Source organism: Pteropus medius, unplaced genomic scaffold (genome assembly GCF_902729225.1).
Source record: "Pteropus medius unplaced genomic scaffold, Ma_sr-lr_union100, whole genome shotgun sequence".
Classification (NCBI taxonomy): Eukaryota; Metazoa; Chordata; class Mammalia; order Chiroptera; family Pteropodidae; genus Pteropus; species Pteropus medius.
Window position 1 is genome coordinate 260,958 of NW_024347731.1, and position 27,783 is coordinate 288,740.

Below are 27,783 nucleotides of genomic sequence, written 5' to 3' on the forward strand. Positions count from 1 at the left end.
GTTAATTAGAATATTTCTGGTTATATTTGGTATAATCTTGAAGTCTTTTTAGATGTATGGTTTTGTTTTTTCCCAATAGACAAAGTATAATAAATAGTACTTATGCTGAGCTCATTTTAGTTTCACAGACTTTTCAGATGTTCAAAAGAAATGAACATATCTGGTTCATGAGACAGTTCATATAAAATGAAGTCATTGTTAAAGTATTTGATTCTTAGCCTAAAGCAATATTACTTATGTTCTTTTTTTTTTAAGATCTAATTTTCTTCTCATAATTCTATTGAAAAATACTTGGAGTAGAGATTAAATAGCAAAAGACCAAATGCACACAATACTACATGTTAAAAAAAAAACCCTTGAATATTAATAGCGAATGCTCCACAAGATAAAACAGCAACAACTATAATTATATATATTTTTCATAAATCTGAAACAGGAAATTGTTCAAAATTTCAAAAAAGTTCTTTATTAATAAAGTACATTATAAATATATTTTAAAAATTTACAGGTTAAGTAAAATACCTCCAAAGTTAAATGTCACTTCTCATATAATGATTATACAGAAGTCGTATATACAATTCCTTGGCTTTCTAGTAATTTTATACTAGTCGCTTGAAACAACATCCTTAAGGTTTAATAATATAGTGTAATAATTCCATTTTTCACTTTTTAGAGTTTGATAAAAGACAGTCAATATCCTGAAGAATTTCAGACGTTTTTTTCAATGCCACCGATACTTTCTTTTCATTAACTTCTAGCAAGTTTTCTGAATATTTTGGTTTATAATTATCAGAAGACTGTTCATTTTTCTTGTTAGAAATCTGGTTTAGGACACCACTGTTCTCCAATAACACTAAGTTGTTTAGTTAAGGAGCTTCTGCCCACATTTTTTATTATACAATATTTTTCATTTCAGAAAGGCTGGCCTTCATATTAAAATATAATTTCTCCATTGGGAGGAAGATCTCTTGGATTCATTATAGAGTTGTTGCTTCAGAACTTATCAAGTCTATTCCTTAAAGATAAAGGAACTAGAGTATGAGAGGGAAAGAAAAGAACACGTATGTGTGTGTTTGGATGGGGGTTTAGTGATAGGGAAGAAATAAAAGATTAAAAATCTCAGTAAACCTTTAGCTAGATTTACCAAGAAAAAAAGAGAGAGGACTGAAATAAAATTAGAAATGAAAGAGGAGAAATTACAACTGATAACCACACAATAAAAGAACCATGAGACAAACATGAACAATTATACACCAACAAACTAGACAACCTAGAAGAAATGGGTAAATTCCTAAATACATATAATCTACCAAAACTGAATCATGAAGAAATAGAAAGTATGAACAGACTGAATACTAGTAAGGAGATTGAATGAGTTTTCAAAACCTCCCCACAAACAAGAGCTCATGACCAGACGGTTTCAATGATGAATTCTACCAAACATTTAAAGAATTAATACCAATCCTTCTCAAACTCTTCCAAAAAATAGAAGAGGAGAGAACACTTACAAACTCATTTTATGAGGTCAGCGTTATCCTGACAACCACAACCAGACAAAGACACTACAAGAAAATCCCAGACCAATGTTCCTGATGAACACAGATGCAAAAATCCTCAATATGATGTACCTTCTACTGACAAGACGGACAGATCTTAAATATCTTAAATATTTTTCAATGAAGCGCCACAATATATGTCTGGATTAATATAAAGTGCAAAGTTGTAATTATGTAGAACAATATATTGTGTTTAAAGGATACAGTTAAACTTTTGTATCTTTTCAAGTTCAGAAGCCACACACCTGTGGGGAAAAGAGAAGTAAGTTCATGCTAGTTGTCTGATTCTTTTTTTTATCCACAGTATTTCAGATAAGCATACTTGATTTTTTTCATAAAAGTTAGTATTTTAGAAGAATCTAAACGTTAAGAATTCTCTTTATGTTGGCTTTATCAACAAATCAACTTGATTCAACTGATACCTATTGAGTGCTTTTAATGAGTCAGCCAGGTGAATAAAAGTCCCCACCTCGAGGACTTTTTAATCAAGTATTGATGTTTGAAGGTAATGGCCTTCCTACTACAACTGAGACTAACCTGGATACCCTCCATTTTCCTCCTTAAAGTTTACTCAAATTTTAAAAACCTTCTAAAATCTCATCACTTTTGTAAAAGAAGTTATCTCACTTTCCTTAAATTCCTATAGATTATTTTAATTAATCATATACTTAATTGTAATATTTTCCTTTGAACTATTTTATTTTCTGATCTTTATACCTAGATTGTCTCTTCCGGAGAAGTATCTTTTCTTAATCTTCAGTATTTTGCACATATAGTAAGACTTCATTTATGTAGGACTCTTAGGGAATAGATAGTTTTGGAGGGCTAAGTTTTTACACAGTTGAACTAAGTCACAAAACATAATTATTTTCTATTAAATTCCTTCTGGAATAGATTACCTACTCCTTTCATTGCTTTCTTAAGCACAATATATTAAACATCCTCTTCTCTTTGACTTGAAGGGCTAACATTAAACATTATGAACATCAGCTCTTACCATGTTCTACAGAAACAGATTTTGGGGCAACTAGTATGGGGTAGAGGGCTGTATATAACTCCAGCAGAACCTCTTATTTGTGTGTTCTTTCTCTTTTTCCTCATTAAGCTAGAATAAAATATGAGCAGTGGCACAGAACTAGAAAATAGTGTGACTCAACTATCTCTCTGCAAAATTAATGAGAATATTAATATCTATAACATCTTTTTATTCAAATCACTAGAAAAGTCTTCTTCACAGTTCACAATAGGGTATGTGACTTGTTTACTTTACTAGCTTTACTACAGTGGACCATATGTACTTCCTTGTCAGCTTACACTCTTTCCTCGTCCTCCAGCCTATGGGGAATGACAGATCTTTCTCCTCATTTTAAGCATCTGTGGTAAAGACCTGGATTCTTCATCATTACAAAACACAATTTTTTTTTTTTTTTTTTTTTTTTTTTACAAAAGACACATTTTTCTGGCCATGAGCAACAATACAAATTACTTTTAATGCTATTGCTCATATGATGAACCAACTTCTTATAAACTATCTTCTGTACTATTTTTTGACTAGCATCCCTACTAAAAAGTTGAATCAGTAAGCTAATAATAGACGGTGAGTTGGAAAAGAAATACTAAAGTACAATTTGGGTAGTGTTTATTGTGCAATCTTTTCTCTTTCCTCAACCTACCCTCTTTGACAAGAAAACAATTTATAGTTGGAGATGTTTTAGGCTTTGCTAAGGAAATGGAGCTACTGCAAGTGGCTATATCTCCCTTCCTCATTCCTCCTCAATCCCTTTGTCTCTCTGCTGCTCTTCATTGCTTCTACTCATAGCTGGTATCACCAATCTGCACTTCTCCGCTCCCTCACTTTTCCATATGTCTCAACAGTTATCATCTTCTAAGCTTTCATATAAAAAGGCATTTTACAAACTGTACCAGCTGAGTAATGATAAAGTGACCAATTTTATAGCTATGTACAATTTCCCTTTCTTCCCAGCTGTGTTTTTTGCTAGCTACTTGGACAACTTTTCTGTTCACAGTCAGTCTGTAGTTGAAGAATGAGGGATCAGGAAAGCTGAATCCTTAAGATGCCTGAGATATTCAGATAACACTATTGATTTGATTTGTACCTCTTTCTTGGTAATAATCAGGTGTACTGTTCATATTTTTTTTTCACCATACTATTTAACACACCTTACAACTTTAAAGCTTCCTGAATTGTTACTGGAATCCTTCTTTTCCAATATATTCAGATTATACTCTCAGTGATACTAACCTTCCTAATGACTTTTCTTCTGGTCCTTTAGAAACTCATAATTCCATCAAATCTGAATTTCTTTATTGATTACAAGATCCATTCAAAACTCATACTATAGCTAACAGAGAGCACCTGCTCCACAAATATTATCTTCTCACTATCTCCAAAGCCCAAATTATCTTTTTGTACCTCTGGCCTTGCTTTTTCCCTAAAATGTCTTTAATTTCCCTAAAAATTCCCTTGAAGCCCATTTCTAGTCTCCTGCACACTGAAAGGCACACTGAAGGGACTAAAATATTTGCTTTATTTGTTGATTTGCCATTTAATTTTAGGGAGGCCATTAATAGGATAGAAATTATTTTTAAAATCAACTTTTTCTGAAAGCTTATGTTAGTCAACATTTTATTTTCTTTAATATTACTAAAATTAAAAAAAAAAAATCTTTTAAATTTTTCCATAAAGTTTTCAGGATGAATTTCTCACATTGAAAGAGTTACTCATTTTGACATGAAGTTTTCAATAAATTTTTCTGAACTTCATATGAAATATATGATGAACTGTAATAAATTATATATCTGATTAAAGATTGATTATTTTTAACCTTCAGGTAGCAAAACATTATAGAGTTAAATACATTTAACTAAGAAAATGTTTTTCTTGGGAAAAAAGTCCTAGAGTTTACCATCTGACATTTTAATTTTTGAGTATGAGTTGGCTCTTCTACACAGATTAAATTTAAAAGAAATATAAGTACCAATTTTCTTCAGGAATAGAAAATGAAGGATGTGTGGACATCTCTCTTTGACTAGTCTGTGTCAGTCTTCTGCACCATGATATTACTGTTGTCACATATCTAGATTGAATATATTAAAAGAAATATTTGAAAAATGAACCTGTATAATATTTATAAAAATATTCAGAAAGTGGAAAATCATTAAGACAATTTGGGAAAAAAGGATAAAGAAAATATTCTAAAGTGAGGCATTTACTGGGTAATTCTCTGAATCTTTTTCATTGGAAATAGAAAAGCCAAGTTTTTCTCATTATTCATCAAAAATAAAATGATGTGCTCACATTCATGATTGAAAAGATGAGAATTAAAACTCAGTTCAAATTCAAATATCTAAATTCTCTTTTTAGTTTTTCAAAGAATAATGAGTTTCATTAAATTTTGTCATGTAAATGTATTTACACATAAGACTAAGTGAGCATTTGCTTTTTAAAATTTAAAAACCACCCATTAATGCATACATGCATACATATATATACATATATATGTACATATATACACACATATATACATATACATGTAATTATATATAACTCACTGAATATACAAAACAGGTGTCAAGTGTAATAAAATGAATGATCTAAAGCGATTGGCTGAAACAAATAGCAATGTTTGCTAAAGACATGACCTTTTTGAGGCAAATTATTCAAACTAGCAATGACTGTTAGAACATTTAGACAAAAATGTAATAAATCTCAACATAAAAATAAACTCAAGAGGCTGAAAAGCAATCCTTTTGTGAACATTCTCAAAGTAAAATCACTAAAATGTCAAGAACATCATAAGTGCAATTATAACAAATTACATAAACCAAAAAAAATTTACATAAAGCTGATTTTAAGAATCCTCTCCATTTTAAGAATAATCAACTAATTAATTTTTTATAAAAGTTATTTATGGTTGCAAACCATAATTCAAATTGCTTAGGAGATTAATTAGTTACTTGGTTAACACAGTTGACCACACCACTATAGCAAGCAAGTTATATCTATAACACATTCACTTTGAAAAATCACTTGAATACAAATGGAAATGATTAAAGCCGACCTGATCTATTTAGTTATGCTAGATGTCAATATAACTGTGAAATTGTGAACCAGCTGAAATTATTTCATTCACATTATACACATGTAAAAACTAAAACAATATATAACATGTAAATGTATGTTTCCTCTCTGTCAATTAAAAGTAAAAATTATTTACTAACATGAAAATGATTTTTAAAATTGCTTTTCAGTACCTTTCATATGGTCCAGGGTGTTCAATCTGAATTAACTGATCGTGTCCATCAGGAAAAGTTAACTTACACCAACCTAAGTTGAGACCTTGATTTACCTTAAGAAGCAAGGAAGAAAGGTAAGTTTTATTGTTCTAAAATTTTAAAAAAAACCCCTCTTCTAACTTAACAATTAAAAAAAAGAAGTGTATAAATCATTAAAAATTTATTTGAACAATGTAAGTTATATTTTACATGATATATGGATATTATTTAACCACCACTCTTATCTATCAAAAGAAAAATACTAGTCCCTCTCTTTTAATGAGTTACCTTTATAAAGATGACTATTTGCTACACCTATTTTATTTTTGCTAAGAAATTCAATGAGATCAGTAAAGCCTCTTAACAGATTTTAAACTTCAAAACTTAACTGAGATAGAACAAAGAAAATAAAGTACCACACTATTTCCACAAATAAACATTAAAAAACAGATTTCAGTCTGAAATATACTCACCTGTCTCTTTTCAATAAAAGAGCCAAAATTCCAATTTAGGGTTAGAGTAATGCCATCTAGAAAGATAACATGTACTTTGTCATCAGAGTATGCAAGAAATCTTCCCACGCTGGGTATGAACAATTCTCTCAAAAGCAAAGGCAGTACATTGCTATCATTTATTCCAGGTACCTAAAACCAAGTAAGTAAAAATAGCAGGAGGTAGAGTTATCCATTAATAAGATTTAAATAATTAATGAACATTGGGCAACTTTCAGATTCTAATTCAGAATTTCATATAGTGGAATCCTTATGTATATTTTAATTTTTCCAGAAGTGGATAGCCAGAACAGTCTATAACAAGCAGATTAAATTCTATTATCTTGGGAAAGTCACTGGTCTGCTCTAAACTTTACATAGAACATAGACAAAAATTAGGAACTACAGCAACATAAAGTTTATAATCAATTTAGTATAGATACAGATTGAGAGTCACTTCCTCTAAGTCAGCATTAAAAAACTTACTTTTACAGTTATGGAAAGAGAGTAGAATACTATAATATCAATGTTTACAATAACTATGTTTTTACACACAAATCCAATCAATTCCCTCTCATTTAAAAGAAGAAACAAAAACAAAAACAAATTATATACAAGAAAAATGTAACTTAAAAGACTGATTTTGCAGTATTTATTAAGTGGATATTTTTCTGAATAAACCAATATTAGTATTACAAAGAATTTCTCACACGACTTAGATGAACATAATTTGAACTCAGGAGTATATATATGTAAACAATAAAACAATTAAAAAATATCTTGCTTCTGAAATAATTTTGAGATACCATTTTCCAGCAGCATATATTATAGTTATGGCTTAAAGAAAGCCTCGTCTTGGCACAATGCTGAAGAATCCTGTGAAGATGAAAAACACTACTTAAACGTTTGCAAATAATGGCATTTTTCCAATTCTAGCAAATCATTCTCTATGCCATATGACATTTTAGGCAAGTAGTTAATTTCTACTGAAATATGTCCAGACCTATTTTCTTCCAGAAATTCTTAAGCCCACCGAAGGATGTTGCTTCTCTGTGATAATCCTACCTAGTTAAAGTTATTCCTCTAATTTTTAGCAACAAAATGACTCCAGATAGAATTTTCAGGTGTTCCATTTTAAGAGGTGATAGAGTCATAGTACCTAAAAGGTTCAGCATAGTCTAAGAGTGGTGGGGATGTAAGTCAACTGTCCCTAGGAAATCAAATTACAAATATGCTCCTTCAAATCTATTTTGGAAGTTGCTTAGACATAATTTATAAAAATAAATAATTTAATCCAACAATCCACTTTGATTCTTCTGAGTGCTACAGATTAATTCAGAGAATTAAAAAAAAACAACATATGAACCAAAGAATCAAACTATATTTCCTCTGTTGCACACTATCAGAAATTTTTATTATTCTGAGAATAATAAAGAGGTATGAAAAATTTAAATGTATCATCAAATCCTCAACTTGATTCCAAGGAAAAATAATGATGCCAAACTTACCTAGAGTCACCTATTTCCTACCAGCACTTGCTTGCCATATATGGATGTTTCTCCATATTTAACTTTACACTTTAAAGAGAGAAGTACTCTTTTAATGATATAGTGATTACCTTATTTTATAAATGATGAGACCAGAAAAATTGACAGATTTATCAAAGAAACATATTTCCATTGTATCTACCAATTCTTAATCTTATCCTAACCATTAGAGAAGGTATCAAGATACTCAGACACATAATACAATTCAGTTCAATGTGAAGAACTTACCTAGCTGCCTGTTTAATAAGAGAACACACCGAAAACAGACTTCCTGGTCTATCTGGAGGAAGGTTATGTACTGAATACATTTTCTCTTCTCTCTGAAAATTAGTTTAAAATGAAAAATCTCATTAATATTAAAAATTGGCCTTTATTACTTAGCTATTTTTTCTTGAAATATGTAGTTACATAGAAACAAAGCAATCAGTTAACTTGAAGAACATAAAAGGTATATTTTAAAGGTATTTTATGATGCTTTTCCATTTTCCCATTTTTTCTATCTATTCAAAAGTTAACTTTTGAATGGCCTATAACTTACTGCCCAATTTAAATGTTGGCTATACTTAACATGACTTAATTTTTCTACACATCAGCATGAAATGTATCACAAGCTTTTACCTTTAGACAAAAAATAACTATACATCAAAAAACTATTTTAATTGAATGACTTAATCTTATCCTAACTATCTTAATGGAATATTTTATTAATGGAATAACTATTGCTACAGTTTGTTTAAGACAATATTATTTACAGCCTTGGGTTCTTGAATTTTAAAAAAAATGTTATTTTGTTACTCCTTCTTTATTTCTTTTCTCAGACTCTTTAATGCTAGTGTTTCTGAGGATTCTATCTTTAGCCTTTTCTGGCTTCCTGATTTTTCCTGGTTATTTTCACAGGGTTCAAAGCTATGTTTATAATCATAATAGCAATGGCTAACATTTATTAAATAGATATGTGCTAGGTGCTATGCTACACAGTTTACATGGATGATCTCATTTACTTCTCAAGATAATTATGAAAGATAAGAACTATTAATGCCTATTTTTAGATGAGGAAACTGAGGCTGGAGGGCTAAGTGGTAGTAGAGATCTGTTTTGAACTGCAAGAGAGTGCAGCCCACAATTTACCATCAGTGAGAGATGGCCTTTGAAGTCAGACAGAGTTGGATTCAAATCACAGGTGTGCCTCTCATGAACTATAATGATGGGCAGGTTACACAACCTTTGTAAGCTTCAGTGACTACAACATGTGAAATGGGGATACCACCTATCATCCAGATCGTCCTGAGGATTAATGATATAACACAGAAATAAAGCAATGGGACAGAATTTAGTATATACTAGGTACTCAAAAACCAGTCTTGGCCCTTTTATCCTGGACTATAGATTTGACTATCTAAATCTCCACTGGGCTTCTCCCCTGGATATCACAGACATCTCAACTTCGACAAGTCAAAAATGGAATTATCTTCCTTTCAAAATTTGTATTTCCTCCTTCTCTACTTTGTATTTACCTCCGGTGTGCCAATTATCACATGTTGTTCCCTCTACTCAGTTCCCTCCTCCATCACCTCCCTGGGTCACACTAACACCTCCTATTCCTTCCGTCTCAGGAAAACCATTATGGTGGTCCCACAGAGAGGGTGAATCCCCTAGTGATATCCACAAGCACAGACCCTCTACTCCTGCTTCTTGGTTTTCTTTATAATTTCAATTTAATAGTTTTTTACTTAATGTCTGTCTTCCCCACTGGAATGGAGCTTCATGAAGCTAGGGGCTGTATTTGTTTTGCTCACCTCTGTAATGCCAGCACAGTGCTTAGCACATCGTAGGCACTTAAAATATCACATATTAATTATTTGTGTCTTTCTCTATTGGATATTGAGTTCTCTGAGCATTCTTGCTTTTCTACTATCCTATGTCTTCAATTCTAAAGTGCTTATTTTTCATAATTTAATCTCTCTGAAATCTGGAATCATTTTATAATTAAGAGTGTCTTACATTCATTATCAGGCAGATGGGGTTGTGATATAATTTAAATATTCTATTGATCCTGGTAAGGTCAACAAGCAGCCATCATCAAAACAATTTAGACTTGATAAAATTTCGGTTTAATACAGGGCCTGGTACCACCACTCATTAATTTATTCAATGATTTGACATTATTTTCATCTCCTTCCTTATCCCCGATATCTAGGCAGTCATCAGTTCTATCTCCTTAGTATTTTTTTGTGTCCATTCCTGTCTTTTCTTTCTCATCGCCACTGCCTGGCCCTCATACTTTCTTCCTTGAACTACTTACTATACATGTCTTCTAACTGGTTTTACTTACAGCTTGAAGTTCCACCTCTTTCCTACCCCAGTTCACCTTCTTCTGAAATGATCTTACAAAAATTTGATGTCACTTTCCTTCTTAAATCTTTCAGTGGCTCCCCAAATGCAACTGGGTTTCTCATGCCCCATTTTTGAGTTAGCCCAGCTCAGTGGTCTAGCCTCTTCTCTGAACATCCCCCAACATGCTATCTCTGTTCTAGCCTACTGAACAGCAGCATTGTCATTTCTTTCGACACTCCACACTTGCCCCAGGCTGTAGCCTCCAGTTAAGTGGCATTTATCTACTGTTCTACACACTAGCAATAACGGTACTTTGAACAGTACTTTGAAGAGGTAAGCCAGGACTAACCTCTAGCGTGGGTTTATTAGCAAACAAACAATTGATCAATAAGAAAAAGTCACACAGTATAGAGTGCTAGAAGAAAAAAAGATGAGGGTACCGTTGATAGGGAGTGACATGGGTAGCTTCTTTAATTTGGATACTCAGGAAAAGCTCCTTGAGGAAGTGACATTTAAGTAGAAATTTTAATGACAAGCAGCCAGCCATGCAAAAAATTGGGCAAGTAGAGTGTTCCCTTAAGTACATGCTCCTCTGCCCTCCATTCTTCATACAATTCTTCCTTTAGAATTACAGATCCTAGCTTAGCCATGTCTTCCTTCAGAAGGCTTTTCTGGAGTCGCCCCTGCCCTAGTGTGGTCTCAAAACATCAAGTTCTTATTTCTTCTTATTACACTGTGAGTACCTGTCACTCTTTCCTAGTTAAGTTTTTAATTATATAATAATTCATTACTACGTTTTTCTTGGGAAAAAAGTTTCCAAAATACAAGTTAAGTCCCTCCCAATCCTCCTCCCTCACAAAATCGCAGACTTCTCCTCAAAAGTAACCACCTAAAGGTATATCTGCCCAGCTCTTTCTTTGTGCGTTTACATGTGTATTATATACAGTACTATATAGGTTTTAGGGGAAAAGATATCATACATGTTCTTATACAACTTTTGCAAACAACAGTGTCTTGGAGATCTTTCAATATCTATCTCTCTTACACACCTACATTTTCCTCATTCTTTTGAACTGCTTCACAGCGTTCCCATAATCTGATCATGAAAGCTTACTGTAACATGTCCCTACTGATGAACAATTTAGATTGCTTCCAGTTTTTTGCTACTACAATGATACAATCAACATCTTTGGCAATGCTTCTTTGTATATACATGCTAATATTTTTCTAGGATACCTAGAAGCAGAATTTCTGGCCAATTTTGCTTGATATTATCAAACTGGTCTCCATGAACCAGTTTACACTCCAATGGATACTATGAAAACACCCCTTTCCCCACACCCTTGTTGGAAATAGATAGTATCATTTTAAGTTTTTGACAAGTTGATGAGCGAACAATCTTATGTCATTATTTCAATTTCCATTTCTCTGATGTAAGTGGTAAGGTTGAACATGTCTTCAAATATTATGGGTTATATACATTGCCTTTTCTATTCTTATCATAACTATTCTTGTCCTTTATTTGTTTTACTATTAGGATTTTTTCATTATTGACTTATAGATTATTTTCTTCCATACTTTTGCCTGCTTTTTTGACTTTATCTAATTTAAGTTAAATATTTAAAATATTTAAATATTTTCTTTTTGGCCTTCCGGCTTCCCCCACCCCAAAATTATAAACGTTGTTCTTCCATATTTTCTTTTAACAATTATTAAGTTTGGTTTCTTATATTTAGCCCTTTAATCCATCTGGAATTTATTTTGGAGTATAAGTGAAAGGAAGGAGCAAGCAATTTTATCTCGAAAAGAGAGCCAATTGTTTCTAAATCTTTTCACTCAAGTAGCGAGAGGAGAGTGAAAATGTTGCACACAGAGTGGAGCCTAAAGCAGTCCACCACAAAGGCACAATTTGTTTAGAAGTTTTGTGTTTTATCTCCAAAACTTATGCTTCTATTCCATGTGTCTGCTTCAGTATAAAAATTATCACCCCTTCCCCTGACACCTTTGTGTAAAACTGAAGCTCCAGGAAGATGCTGTATTCATCTTGTAGTTCTGTGAACTCCTGATACACAGCAGTGAGCAGTGTAGATATGCATACCCACTTCATTTGCCTGTTTGACTGTTGCATGCACTACACACACACACACACACACACACACAGAGTGTGTAACTGATTATACTCTCATTTGCTTGTTTACCTACTGGACTGTGAACCCCTGAGAGCAGGAACTCTTCATCTTTACCCAGGGCCTAACAGAGCACCTGCCTGGGAGTGTTCAATTACTATTTACTGACTAAATGAATACTTTCCTACAAATAGAACCTAGCAGGGGATCTGTTCCAATATATACTAGAATAGTTATGAATGACATAATATTTGTAATTTACTTAAAGATAAATAGGGAGTGGAGAGAACAGTGGGAAGTATAGATGAAATGAGCCAGGTGATGGGTACATGAAGGTCTGTTACACTTGTCTTTCTACTTTTGTATATGTTTGAAATTTTCCATAGTTAAAAAAAAAAAAACTGCTCTATTTTTAACTCCTCTCTAGCATCTCTGATAATATCATCACTTAAATACTCCATTCTGTAATAGAGAAAGAAAACACATTTATTATGTTCCATTTGCAAAGTAAAGCCATGTGATATTATGGTGATCCCAATAAAAGGGTGAATGTCAAATGTTGAGAACAAGCAAATTAAGATTTATTGGCAAAATATCCACATTATTACATTTTGATCTGATATATTAAATATATCATGTTATTTTTCACTGTTTTCAACAACACAAAACAATCTTGTTCAACTTTCTAGTTGTGTGGAAAGATTTAGGAGTTAAGAGATATTTAACATATGCAAACAGTACATGTTGGGGAAAACAGAAAGTGCTTTTTCATGTGCAAGTATTAATTCAAAGAAGAAGATTGATTCAAAGTAATGCAGCTGGTTCTAGTGTTTCCTACTGATAAATTCTATGACATAAGAAATTTAACTTCTGATCTAAACACAAATTGCTTAGACAAATGGAAGACAATACAGGATGAGAATAGCTATAGTAAAAATAAGGTGGTGAATAATTACTATGCCAATGATGGTAGTAAGGTTTTATTAATTGTCCAGACAAGTAAGAAGCAATGTTATATAGAGATCAAATTTCCCATATACATTCAGAATTATCTGGGAACAGCTCTATAATCAAAAATCTCCTTAAGCTCTGTCAGCTTACCTCTTCTGATCCTTCTTGATTGGAACAGTATGTAAAATAGTTCCCAAAATAAGCTCCTTCTGATTTGAAAACAGATCCATCTCCAGGATAAATCTCTATTGAGTTCATATTTTTATGGGTAAGTCTAAGGAAAAGAAATAATCATTAAAAATTTTTTATGTAATTGAGATTAAAACATATATGAAGGCAATCTTCAAAAAAAAGCAAAGTATGAGTTTTTACCTATTTAGCAAATGGATAATTGTACAATCTCCACCCCCAACCAGCTAATTTTTTTTTTTTTACAAAGAATAATAGAGCACACCGAATTGGTCAATGTATATATTTCAACAACTGAACTCAGTTTCTGGAAGTCAGACATCTTGTCTTATCATCCTGGCATCCCCACTGCCAATCACAATAGCTGGCACATAACAGTCACCAAAGCAATGCCCATTGCATAGGTGCTAAATATAATAACTCTAGAACCTGAAAATAAGATTCTTCTTTAAAAATGAAACTAGTTGAATCAATACCTGATGGAAGAGATTAGCCATGTGGAGGAGCGATCCCCAAGAGAAGGTGATTGGTTGTAATCAGGTACAATCAAGGTATTGGGTATACAATGTATAAAAACTTAAGCCAAGTCAATTTTATTGAAACATATATGAAGATTACGTTGTCAGAATTAAGTAGGTCTTCATGCAGGAAAAGGAGTGCCCAAAGAGCGAACATTTCTCAATACTCTTCTAGCATTATTTAACAGAAGTGAACCTATGGATCTGGCCAATGCTAATATTCTGGTCACAAGAGAGGGCATACTTTGTGGTGAGAAAGGGATAATTCAATGGAACAGAGCAGGCAGAGAGAACAGCCATTCAATGAATATTTGCTGAGCGAATGAAGGCCAAAATCTCCCTTAGGCTACCTAACTTCTCTAATTCCATGCTCAATAGGCAACCTTCTGATGTGACTAATTCAGACAACTAGATCCCCTGATGCTTGGAAGGGGTGTCCTAAACAGCTGACGTAAAGTATTTCATTCACTAGCAAAACTAATCCCTCACTGGCTTTGGAGTTGTCACAAAAATCTTGTGAATATGGTTAATGTGAATTAGTAGCAAGACCCCTGTGTGTTCTAATCTAATTAAGTTTTGAGACCTGTAAACCTCAGGACCAAACACAGGAGCATGGTGGCCCCCACAAAACTATGTCGTCTTGTAGGAGTCTATCTGTAAGGCTAATCCCGTCTCCTCTGTGACATCACTGAATAGGTGCCTTACCGATAAGTAATACCCTTGTACCAAACCACTTTCACTAGTTCAGGATAGGGATATTCTTCTTCATTAGACTGTCTCAGTGAAAGTGAATCGCAAAAATTCCACCTATGAAGGATAAAATAGAAGCTACTGATTCTGGTTGCACACATAATTACATTGAGAAGTCAACAAAATAGTGCATCTGTAACAAGATTTATTTCTGGCTTAATTCCTTAGATCAAAAAAGTAAAAATTAATATGAAACTATATTAACGAATTTTAAAAGAGTCGTATTTTTCATGCATTTTCAATTATCTCATTATTGAATCTCAGCACAGTTAAACACATTAACAATTTTGCTAACCTTTAAAATTTAAGATTCAAACAACAAATATTTACTGAAGTACCTATGGGGGCCAGGCACTGTATATACACTAAGGATACAACACCCAAAAAGCAAACATGGTCACTATCCTCGATGGAGATTCTTATCCTGCAGAGATGTTCAACAGTAAATATTGAGCATAAAGAAAGAATTAGCAGATGCTATGGGATTGACGGGAACCTCATCCTGTCTAGTGACTTCAGGATAACCAACCACAGGAAATAAGGCTTACACAGAGACCTGGAAATGAGCACTAATGAGTTGAAAGAGGAAAAGGGAGTGTTCCTGGCAGAAGAAAGGACAGGTGTAGTGGTGAAAGAAAGCTTGAACAAGCATTCTAGGGATTGCAAGAAGTCCAGTTTACCAAGAATAGGGAAAGCAAAGGCAAGGGTGATGAGAGACTAGAAGATTACAGATATTGGGGGGGCCTGTTAAGCCATATTTAAGGATAATAGATTTCAATCTAAAGCCAGTGGCAAGTTATTGAAAAATTGTTAATTTAAGAGTACAAATCTCTTTTGATGAGTACTTATAATACTGGAATTTCCTATTTTAACTAGATAATCATGACAAACATGAAAATCATTCCCATATTTTAAGTAACAAATATGTACTCAGAGACTACCTGGGATCAAATCTCAATTCTCATAGTAGCTGTGCCAATTTGCCTAGGTTATTTAACATTTCTGTGTCTCAAGTTCCTCTGTAAAATGGATTTACCTATTTCATAAGGATGAAATAGGTAAAGTACAACCATGCCTGGCACATAATGAGTGATGTGTGTTAGCTATTATCATTATCATTACACTATTTATACAAAATTAATATTACAAATCTATAACCAATAGGTAGGTATTCATCTCTTAGTGAAAGTAAAAGGTTTCTATCTAGCCATCCAGAAGCATCATCATGTTTACCCCTTTTGAAAATGGACATATTTACAGTCAGTTAACCAAAGATAAGGATGGCCTCTGAGGCTAGGTATGAAAGAACCCATGATCGTAAACTTGTCACATCGATGTTCCAACAATCAAAGTAACAGGCTCCACTGAATGGCAGCAGATGTTCCCCTGTGCTTGCTTCTACAGAGCCCTGTGAAGATCCTTGGGCTATCCCTTACCACACCTTAATAATCTTTTCAGTGACAATGACCTTCACTAGATTCTAAGCTCTCATTCTCTGTCCTAGTCATCTCTCTAGTCTCTGTGTGTAACAAAGTATCTAGTGCATAGTCAGCCTTCTACAAACATTTAACTCATGGAAATAGAGTAAGAAATGTAAATAATACATTTTCTAGGGAAATTTACTATCAGTTTAAAGCAAAATTTTGGATTAACTAAATGAACTTTCCTTATGACTAGTGATTTAGAAAGAAAAATTATCCTTTGGAGGACAAAAGGATATCCTTTGGTTCTGACAAAAGCTTTATGACAAATAAGTCTTTCTTCCATTACCTGTGCAGGTGTGGGACAGGACAGCTGAGTAATAAAGCCCTGGGAAGAACAGAAACCTCTTTTCCTCCTTCCTCTGAAACATCAGAAGTTAACATTCTATTCTGGATGACATTTACAGCGATTCCAGCCACTCTGCTCATTTTATTATGGAAACGAAGTGCTAAAGACAAAGGATATTTCCATTCCTCTGGACAGGAGTTCACAGTCCAGTGCTGCTTTACCCACGTGTATACACATCTGTGCTTTGCATCAGGCAAAGGCAGTGCCTCCCTCCCTTCAGTTCCATTCACACAACTCTTCTTCTCTAAAGGTTCTTTGGAATTCATCATCTGACAGTGAAGTTCATTTTCTTTATTCTTCAGTCTCTGTCCATATGTACAGATTTTGCCTGCTTTTTCAACTAGTTTGTCCTTTTTTACTTGATTATTTTTTTCTGACAATACTACAGATGAATCTGGCTTCTGGCTCACTTTACACAAAAAATGTACTGTAAATTCATGCTGAGATTTGGGCAGGCAAAGGTATGCATGACCATCTAAAGATGATATCTTCACCATGCCATTCTGCATGCATATCATGCCATCGTCAGCATCAAGACTGGGCCACCTCACTTCTGAGATGTCAAGGAAGATACGCTGAGTTGAGGGAAGAAAAAGAGATGGTGAGTATTTTCTGTTAACAGACCAATTTTTCCAAACATTTGATTCTTACGTATTGGGTAAGAAAGCTCTTAAAGTTTCATGTTTTACTACCTAGAATAAAGAAGAGCCAAGTGTCAGCTTATATATGGTTTTCCACAGAATACTGATATCGCTAAGATTACCTCCTTAAAAAGAGAGGTAAAACATACACGCAAAATGAGAAAAAAGAAGAAAAAATTCATCCTGATTCTATTTAGTGTTATACATATTTTTGTTTAAAATGTACAATGAATTAGAAATAAATAGATTTTCAGCCCCTCCCAAAAGTCTATTCCGAAAAAGAATATAAACGAGGGAAGAGCAGCACTATGATGTACTGTATTAAAAGCAATCATAACTTAAATAGTATGGAACTAGCATAAAAATCATTGACAACAAAATCTCAGAGAATACAGAAACAGACAATCAGATTTTGAAATGTTACATGTGATAACATAAGCTTTTCAAGATGAGTGAGCGAAAGGGAAAAGTATTTAATAAATGGTACTGGAATTATTGACTAGCATTTTGAAAATGCTATCTTAAAGAGTTATCACCTAGACTAAATAAGATAACAAATATAAAGTACCTGTTCTAGTTAAGCACCTGGCATACCATATACTCATGTAAATTCCAGATGGCTTAAAGAGTAACATTTTTAAAAGCTGAATTATTTAAAGGTAAATTGATTCTAACCGATAGCAAAACACACTTGTAACAAGTAAGTGCCTGATACATCTTTCCATTAAGATAAAAATAGTGTGTCAAATAAGTTTTTAATCAATTAATCTTGTCAACAGTTAAACATTTCAACTCCCATTTATGTAAAACATTAAATTTACAAAAACTATTGTCAAGAAATCTTCTTAAATTTACAGTGCTATCGCTGTGTACAGATGTTAGTACACTAAAATTAAGGGTAGTATTCATTGATGGCAAAGCTGGTTTGTACGATGGTCAGTTAAGGAAGTTCCCTTTTCTAGAATTAAACCATCTAACAATCCTACTGTAGCATCAGCAGCAAACTATGCAGTTTCAATTAATAAAGTTATTCAAAAGTTACAGTGGGAAAAATAGCCTTGTAGACTAAGTTACAGCTTAAGATTTTTTATGGCTTCTTTGCCATGAGACAATGTAATAGAAAACTACCTGGTAGGCAGGCAAGCATCATGACAGTAGTGGAAAGCAGTTAAAAGACAGAGTCTTCAGAGGTAGACAAACTGGGTTCAAATCCTGACTTTGCCACTTAGAAAATTTCCATGGACAAGTCAGGTAAACTCTCTGTGATTTAGTTCTCTCTCCTGTAAAAAGGATTTAATATCCAGCCAATATACCTGACAGGTTGGACACCCATTTTGATATGCAGGTACCCAAGGCATACTGGTGTTATTAAATACTTTTAATATTCATTGTTCTTGACACATAGTAAACCCTCAATAAATGATAGTTATAATTACTCCTAAAAGTTCAAAATAGAATATAAGCAAAAGAATAAAATTTGTTTACCCATGAGTAATTATACATCTCTACTAAACATTAACAAATAACTACACATAACCTACAAAAATGGCCACATAATTTCTTAATTTTGACATCTCTGAGAATTAAAAATTTACCTATCTGAAATAATCCTTGGCCAAAAAAAAAAAAAAAAAAAAGAGATGAACAATATAATTTCTGTCTCAATCAATATACAAATTCCCTAGACTGGTGAAATATAAAGGCTTATGCATTCTACAGCAGCAAGTCTATTTCCAAGTGTCATGAAAAAAAAAAGACTAAATATTAAACTATCTTTCTAATTACTTATCCTCAAATATTAAAATTAGATTTAAAAATTACCTTTTTCCCTTCAGGTGGTATAATGCTTTCAGATAAAAAAGGGCAAGTGGCAAAAGAGTTTCGAAAATCTAGGGCTCGCTGTAGTTGCTCCTACAAAAAGATACAAATTTAATCTTAAAAAATGATTTGAAAATCCATTTGTAATCCAGAATACAAATTACTTTCCATATTCTAGCCACCTCAACAATATTTTGGTATTAAAAAGAGCAGTCTTTGTGTCATTTTTACTTACTCGGTAAGTGCTTATAACAAAGTGTGTCCTTTGACGAATTCTTTCTGGTTGTTCTAAAGGATGTGCTGAAACAGGGGGTGCTTTTTCAAATAAAAATTCAGAGCCACAGGGAGAAAGCTGTAGCCTAGAACCATCAACATATTGTACTTGCACTGAATCATCTTCATAAAGTACCATTCGCACTTCAGCCGCCATTACTATGACTATGGATAAAACGTCCTTCCAAGGAGAAGACTGAAGGAAAGAGGAAAAACAGTAGCACAAACAGTTCTCTTAATGTACAAAAGTTCTATCGAAATATCGAAAAAAGTTCTAACAGATGTATAATCTATGAAAGTAAGTAAATTACATTGCCATGGCATTTACTTTTGTTGGAGGAAAATTATCTTACTACATACCCTTAAATAATCTGCGTTGAAAATTATATTCTCCGGTGTCTCATTTCAAATAACAAGCAAATTCCACCTTTGCACTAAGAATACAGCAAATCATTTGTAATATATGCAAAAGGCAGGCAAAAAGTAACTATTAGGCCTAAAAGAAAAGAACATCTGGATTCTTGTCCGTAGAGGCTGGCATTAAGGAAATAGCTTCATGTCACTACTGAACGAGCAAATTAATTTCCTAGGGTCTTAGATTCATCATCATCTCACTGATTTCAATTTCCTCTTATTCTTTCTTACCTCATCCCCTACCAGGACCTTATCTCCTTCTACTAAAGTGATCAAGATTCATCCTACAAAAGAAAATAACTTCCCACAGATACCACTTTCCCCAGTTTACCCCTATTTCCGACCAATAAACCTTTCGAGCATAGCATCCAGTCATTGCCCATTTCTTCACCATAAACCTTCAGTCCACTGCAGTCCAGCTTTCTCCTTCGCCTCTCTGTTTCACTGCAGTCACCAATGTCTCTCTTTCTACACCCAGTGACTTCAGTCTTCATCCTACTCAACTGGTAAAACTGACAGTACTGTACACCTTCTGCAACAGACACTTTCTTCCTCTGCCTTTTATTTAAAAAAAGAAAAGAAAGGCTGCCACATCTTCCCCTCTATGTCTACCTCTGTTTTTAATTTAATCATTCTTCATCATTCCCTTAAATCAAGAATCCTTAATAAGACTGGACCTTAATCATGCCATTTCCTCTCTTCTTACTATACTCATGTTGATTTTATGCCCACTCTTGCTTTTTTTCCTTGTTAAATCTTATTCTCCTTTCAATATATGTAATAAGCTACATATGATTAGTCTATAATCATTTGTGGAATATGTCAGGATATAAGTCAATATTAAATGATATGGTCTCTCCTGAAGATAAAACACAATTTTTTTTTCTTTCTCTAAAGAATTTCCAAGTTGACCTGATCTTTCTCCAGAGCTGTCAGCTGTCTGCTAGACCTCTCTTCATGTCCCTGTCCCACAGATAAATCAGACTCGACATGACTAAAATGGAATTTAATCACTTCCACCAAAAAGACTTCTGTAATATCTCCTAATTTCACTTTCATTCTTACCTCCCTCAAGTTCAGTCTACATACAGTAGCCAGAGGGATCTTTTAAAATAAAAATGAGATATCACTTCTTGGCTCACGACCTACCACTTGCACTTAGAATAAAATCCAAATTCCTAACCATGGCCTATAAAAGCCACACAATATGGCACTCTTTACCTCTCGAAATGACTCTCCTGACTCTTCCTTGTTCAGGACACTAGCTCCACTGGCCTCTTCAATGTTTTTTAAACAAGGTGTTTCTCATCTTAAACCTTTACTCTTGTTTCTGCCTATGCCTAGAGTGTCCTTTTCCTGGCTCATCACATGGCTGGATCTTTGTTACCATTAAGATCTCAGCATAAATATCACTTCCTCAAAGGCCTAACTTGACCATATCAATTAAAGTTGCTCCCAAATATCTCCCAATTGCTTTTCGGTTTTTTTTCCTACTAGGATATAAACTCAATCAGAGCAGAGACTTCATTTGCCTTATTCACAATTGTATCCCTGGCACCTAAAACAATACTTGGCAAATAATAAGGGTGCAATATTTATCTAATGATGAAAGAATAAATAAGTAAATTTGAAATTCTTGCTTTTTTTCAATTCACAATTTGAGTTAATAGCATCTCAATGTTAGCAATAGTTGATTTCTATTTCCCTCCACCCCCTTGTAACAAGTTCTCTAATTTTTAAGTGTGTCTCATGGACCTGGCTCCTCCTCCTTTCTGTGGCTCTGAATTTCAGGCCATGAACTCTCCCCTCAGTTCCTGCGACTATCTGGGACCAGTTTCTAGCTTCTTCCCTCTCCATTTCTAGCATTGCTGTCATTGGTAACTTTCCAAGAACCAGACCATACTAACCACTATACATCATTAGTTTACATGTTAAATGGCAATAAATATTCATAGCCATATGATGTCTACTTGCTATTTCAGAAAAAAACAGGTGCATATGCACAGGTGGAAAACTTACATTTTCTGATACCAACTGGGAAAAGGTCTCTATCTTTGGCGAAGTGTTTTACTTTTTAAATACAGTTTATTAAGGTATAATTGTTGTTTAAGTAAGAAGCATACTCAAGAAACAGATTTTCTAAAATTCTTGGCATATAATCCGGCCCCAATCCACATCTCCAGCTACAACTCTGTTTTACTCCTGTTCGTGTTTTCACCACCCAGCACATTACGTCTGAGTATGTTTAACGATCAAAAAGCCACAAGACTGTTCTTGACATCAATGAGAACCTCGTTTTTCAAAATGCGATATCTAGATAAAGAAAAAGCTCACCAATCAAACGTCTTGAACTTACACTTTTCCGAGCTGAGAAGTCGTGGAAATGAGGCCAATCAATGGCCCCGTGCTTTAATTTGCCAAAATGCTCGAAGCCGCAACATCTGCGCCTGCCCACGGCCGCTTCTCGAGAAATACTTCTTGAATTTGACAAATTACCAACAAGTGATGTTTCTCGAAAGAAAAAAATCACAACCGCAGAGGAATATGGCCACAGGGAGTGTGTTTTGGCCAACAGGTCCGTCAAGTCTGAGTAACTGTTACAGTAGCGGCGGCAACGATGACCCGGGGAAGAAAACACAAGCAAACAACAGAAATTCAAATATTCCCTCACCCTGGGGAAGCGGCTTTCCTCTCCGGAATAAAGAAGAACGGAAGTCCCGCCTTGACCGTGCCACCTCCCACCCCCCGCACCGCCCCGGGGGCCGCGCTCCGTTGCACTCCCAGTGAAGGGCGGAGCCGGAAGTGGGCAAGGTGCAGCTCTCCCAGTCCGGATCTGGCGGGCTCCTCTCCGGTGTTTTTACTTCCGGTACACCACACGGATCCTGTCCGACCTGGTTGTGATGTAAAGCCTGTGAGGACGAGCATTTTGACAATCCAGCCAAGCTGGCCACAGGGGTAGGTTTTAGTGGAGTGTTGCTTATTTAAATAATCTAAACGACAGTTATACTTCAATAAAGCTGTTTAAGAACTTGACCAAAGATAGAGACTTCCTATTTTCCTAATTTGGTATCAGAAAATATCCTTCAACTGTGTATTTGCACCTGTGTTTATTCTAAAATAGCAAGTAGACGTGTCTGCTATATTTATTGCCATTAAACTATTTATGAAGCGCCTATGTGCTAAGCAAGCTGGGGAGTAAATCAGGGGATGAGACGGAGGGTCGAGGATTAACCAGACATTAACCAGAACTAGACATTAACCAGAAAGAAACGGCTAGACGAAAATTTGATCACCGTTGTGGTGTTTTAAAACAAAATACAGGTCTGTGAGAGCATATAGTAGGCAGACCTAACGTAGGCTGAGGAAGTATTTCCACTGAAATCCGAAGGATAAGTAGGTATTAGGCAGGAAGAGAAGGAAATTTTTCAGTCTGAGGTAACAGTTTGTGTTAAGGTCCTGAGCCCCAAAGAAAGATCTTGCCCCTTTAAAGGGGCTGAAAGAAAGTCAATTTGAGTTAAGAATGATTAAAGAGAAAGAGAGGCCTTCAGGGCAGAGAAGCCTGAAATGGGACTATAAAAGGTAAGCAAGGGCAAGATCATTATGAATTTATAAATTATGGACTTTATCTTTAAAGCAACGGTAAACTATTACAAGGGCTTAAAGCAAAGGTGGCAGGACTGAGGGATGGGGAGAAGTTTAACTCCTGAAATTCCTCTCCATTTTTAAAAGTCTGAGATGCAAACTGACTTCAATCTTATGTAGTAGTTTAATGAGGGCATCCTTAGATAACCATGTTTCCATTGACTTGCTACATTGGTTTGTATTATACAGTGCTAACTTAGGTCCTATCCCACTTCCTTTTTCCTCTCCAATGTCTAAGGACCTCCTGTATATAAATTGTCTACTACTGAGGGTTTTTGTGATGCTTTTTGTACTTTGGAAAGATTCCTGGGACTGCTGAGTGGTGAATAGGTTGTAGGATGTGAGAGCATATGTGGGAACCCAGTAGAAGACTTTTTAAAAAGCAACGATATATGATAGTTCAGACTCAGCCTGGGCAGTGAGGATGGAAAGCACAACTCCAAGAAATATTTTGGTGATCAACTATGCAGTCTTGGTAATGAATGAATGTGGGGGTTTGAGAGAGAGGTAGGAGTGAAAAACAGTTCCAGGTTTGGTTGTTATTAAGTGCCATCAAAGAGAGGGGGGATGTAAAAAGAGCAAGTTTAGGAAATAGTGTGACTTGAATTTTATAAGTCCTCCTGGTGGAAATGACAAGTTAACAAAAGTCTAGCATCAGATTAGAAACAAATATGGTCAATGCCTGCTAACTGAAGCTACAGTAGAGGATGAAATAGTCCAAGGATATTGTGACAGGAGAAGAGAATGCTTAGGGATGAGATTTGAGGAACACCAATACTTACCGATTAGGTAAGGGAAGAGAACCCTACAAAAACACTGAGGAACAGCATAAAGCTAGAAAGCAAGCTATTGTGTTCTCGATGCCTAGAGGTTTTCAATTTTGGTGTCACCTGACAGTATCAGATATTGCCTAGAGAACATGCTAAAGAATGAAGTGCCTACTAGATTTAGTGACATGGAAGTCACTGGTGATTCTATTGACAGCTCTTGTATATAGTGGGAACAGAACCTACAATGAGTTTGAAGAGCAAACAGAAGGAAATGGAAAAAAATAGGACAGCACTTGAGAAGTCTGACCAGGAAGCAGAAATAGGACTGTATAGTTGGAGAGAAATGTGAGGCATGTTCAATAGCTCATGCAAAGAGCCAATGGAGAGATAAAGAATACAGACCATGTAGTAATAGAACTCATGAGTGAAATGGGGTAGGATTCAAGCACATTTTGAATAACTAGACTTTATTAGGAGCGATACTTCATGTACAAGAGGGATGGAGTGAATGAAGATGCATTTATGTACATTTATTTGGTGGATCTTTTTTCTGTGAAACAAGTGATCATTTAGGGGATGAAAGAGATCTTGGGGAAAGGGTTTAGAGGTGATAAAAGGAATGAAGAAACTGAGATTATAGGCAGTGCTGACAGCCTAATTGAAGGTGGTGACTATGAATTTACAGTGGCACAAACCTACCAGAAATATGACCAGCTGTCTGGATACAGCAGCAGTATCAGGTTCAGGTTTGGTGTCTTGCCAGGCTGATACAATATGGTAGCAGCATACATGTCCCTAAAATACTTGTATCTGCTGAAGTCTAGTTAGCCGAAGACCACCAGGCTCAAGCCTGTAGTCTGACAGTCATATTTGACTTGAAAGCAAGGGAGCACACTCCAGAGAAACCACGAATGGCACTCTCCAGAGGGGAGGAGGGCACCATCTTTTGTGAGGTTTGGGTTTCTGCTAAAGGATTTTGTGGAAGCTCTAAGAAAAGATCAATTCTGGGTTGGATGCTCTTTCTACAGCAGAATTAGGAGAGGTGGGGATTAACTAAGGCTGGGGTCCTGTCATGAGGTGAGGGCAGTTTAGCAACTGGGTGTCCCAGTAATTAGCGGGGATAGCAAAAAAGTCTGGACATGTCAAACACAGGGGTCATGATGACATTTTATAGCTGCTGCATGACCTTGACAAAGTGTTTCCTGTTAACTTTGCTGTTGGCTTTATCTGTCAGTCCTCCTGGCCTGGTTAATGACAGGTTTCCCCCCTCCCCCCGATTTGAGATGATTTTTCAGTCCTTCAGTCTTGGACAACTTTTGACTTTTTATACCAAACATTCTCCTCTCACTAAATGTAACTGATTTTTTAAAAAACAAATTACAACTCAATCCATACCTATCAGTCCCCTGATAAGATTTAATGAAATATCAAATCATAGAATTGCCTCTGCTTTCTGACAACATCCAATCTAGAGTAAACCTCCAGTTTCTTTGACCCTCTCCCAAATTATCCAAAACCCAAATCCTATAATAGGTTGTTTCTAACACCTCTGACATACTCCTCAGTTCCCCATGGAACTGTGTGTTCTTGGTAGTCTGTGGCAGAGGGCACTGATCACAGAGTCTGAGTTGATGACATCACTGCCAGGTTTAAACCAATATTTGTACTTTGCCAGAAGACTGACACTCACTGGCATCTTTCTGTCTTTGCTCTTTGGAGACTTGTGCTAATATTACCCTTACAAAAGACTTACTGACCCATATTTCTGGAAGATATGGCAATCCTAAAGGCCAACAATTGTAGCACAGGACCAAATTTTCCTTTATGTACTGCTGCAGTTTTAAAACACGTCCACACATTCCTTGATGGCCTCCTGTTTTGGTGTTAGCAACTAACTTAGACTGTGGTGGAAATAATGTTGCCTGCAGCTTTTGAATACAGACTCTCCTTGGGTCTTCTGGAATTCCCCACCTCCAAATCCAGCTGTCATGTTGTAAGAAGTCCAAGCCATGTGGACAGATTATGTGTAGGTGGTTCTGGTTGAGTGATGCCTTCAAGTCACCTCCAGTCATCAGCCACTTGAGTGAAGACTCCAGATGATTACAGTCCCCAGCTGTTCAAGCCACGACCAGTCCCTAGTTTCTTCCCTAGCTGAGGCCTCAAACATTACAGAATAGAGAAAAGCCATCACTACTGTGCCCTGTCCAAATTCCTAAGCCACAGAATCCATGAACATAATAAAATGATTATTGTACAAAGACACTAAGTTTGGGTGGTTTAAGCAGCATTAGTAACCGGAATATATATTGATCCTGTTGGTGGCTGTCATGAGTAGAACAGTGGTAGGTGACAATGAGATAGTGGACAAAAACAGATGGTCATTCACAGAGCAACTGCTAGAAGTTTACAGTATACTCTGTTAGCATATACTTGGCCTTTGGTCTACTCCCCTGCCCCTTCTCCACACTATCTTCTCCCTGCCCTCTAAGATTTACAGTGAGCAGAATCTTTAGAGAACTATAGATTAAGGTAACAACCACCAGGTTACAGAAGCCATTAAAAAAAAGTTCTATTATAATTTCCAAAAACCCCAATTGCATATATACATCCTTTTATAATAAGGAATCTCAGTTTTAATTTTTTATATTTGCTAGTTTTTCCAACTAGACTTGTCATTGAACTGAATTCTTATTCAACAGACACTGAATAGAATATCATCTATTCTAATATAGTTTGATTTCAAACCATAATTTTATGTAAAAAAGTTCAACAGAAATCATTTAAAATACCAGGATACCACTCCAAAAACTTAGAGAAAACAAAACTATTTCCATTTTATTTTCAAAGTCTAATTTTAATCCAGACTGAACAAACAAGCAGAAAAATGAGAAAGCTAACTGTATTAGCAGACACAGATGTACCAAATGTAAAACAGTGGGTTATTAATAGAACTATTTACATGCATATTTACAAGCAATCCTTTTGTACATAAGTTTTAGTTAGTTGGAAAAAAGATTTTTCGACATTAGGTAAAAATAGTGCTGAACTGGTACCACGTAATAGTAAAAGTATTAGAAAAGTGATCCTCGAGGTGTATCAATTTTAAAGCAGATGAAAACTTGAGTGATAAAGATCTAGCAAAATTCTCTAGTAAAAAAGTCAGTGCAACTCATGCTACAAAATAAAAATGAGAAAGCCATATAAATAAAGCAGAAAAATGTTCTAGGCTTTGGGTAATGGAAGTTAGGTTAAAAAAAAAAAAAAAAAAAAAAAAAAAAAAAAAAAAAAAAAAAAGAAAAATTCTAGAATTGCAATAAATTCTCAGTGAAGAATCTTGGTTCTTTAGTTGGGAGTTCTAAGCCTTTTTTAATGACATTTTTAAAGCCCTTGGTATCAAATAGCATCTGGATATGTAAATTAGTTAATATATTCTAAGATTTTAGTGCTAAAGACTTTCATGATTGTGAGTCATATTTGAAATTTATTGAGACACTAAATGTAAAACTAAATGAAAGGTATATACTTGTATCTAAAAAAAGGATGCTACATTTTTGCAGTAATATGTATTTCCAGGCTAAGAATTCTTCCCTCGAAAAAAGCTGAATTTAAAGAATAAGCTACTAACCAGCTAGCAAAA

The 27,783-nt window shown here is 34.8% G+C and overlaps 1 protein-coding gene across 4 annotated transcripts; it reads right to left on the reverse strand.

The window, feature by feature from the left end:
- Positions 1 to 440: 440 nt before the first annotated feature.
- On the reverse strand, positions 441 to 22,469 carry CUNH5orf34 (chromosome unknown C5orf34 homolog). Of its 4 annotated transcripts, none has more exons than XM_039877072.1 (13): positions 22,406 to 22,469; positions 19,283 to 19,516; positions 19,051 to 19,140; positions 16,529 to 17,163; positions 14,714 to 14,815; positions 13,452 to 13,575; positions 8,119 to 8,210; positions 7,150 to 7,219; positions 6,326 to 6,496; positions 5,832 to 5,926; positions 4,556 to 4,654; positions 1,761 to 1,801; positions 441 to 853 (listed from the first exon to the last, which is right to left on the reverse strand). In XM_039877072.1, the coding sequence occupies exons 2-13, from the start codon at positions 19,475 to 19,477 to the stop codon at positions 663 to 665; spliced, it is 1,905 nt and encodes a 634-aa protein (XP_039733006.1). In that variant the 5' UTR covers positions 19,478 to 19,516; positions 22,406 to 22,469; the 3' UTR covers positions 441 to 662. The 4 variants fall into 4 exon arrangements, with proteins under 4 accessions (XP_039733006.1, XP_039733007.1, XP_039733005.1 ...); XM_039877073.1 differs by having other exon boundaries at positions 22,091 to 22,454; XM_039877071.1 differs by lacking the exon at positions 22,406 to 22,469 and adding an exon at positions 19,681 to 20,292.
- Positions 22,470 to 27,783: the final 5,314 nt, after the last annotated feature.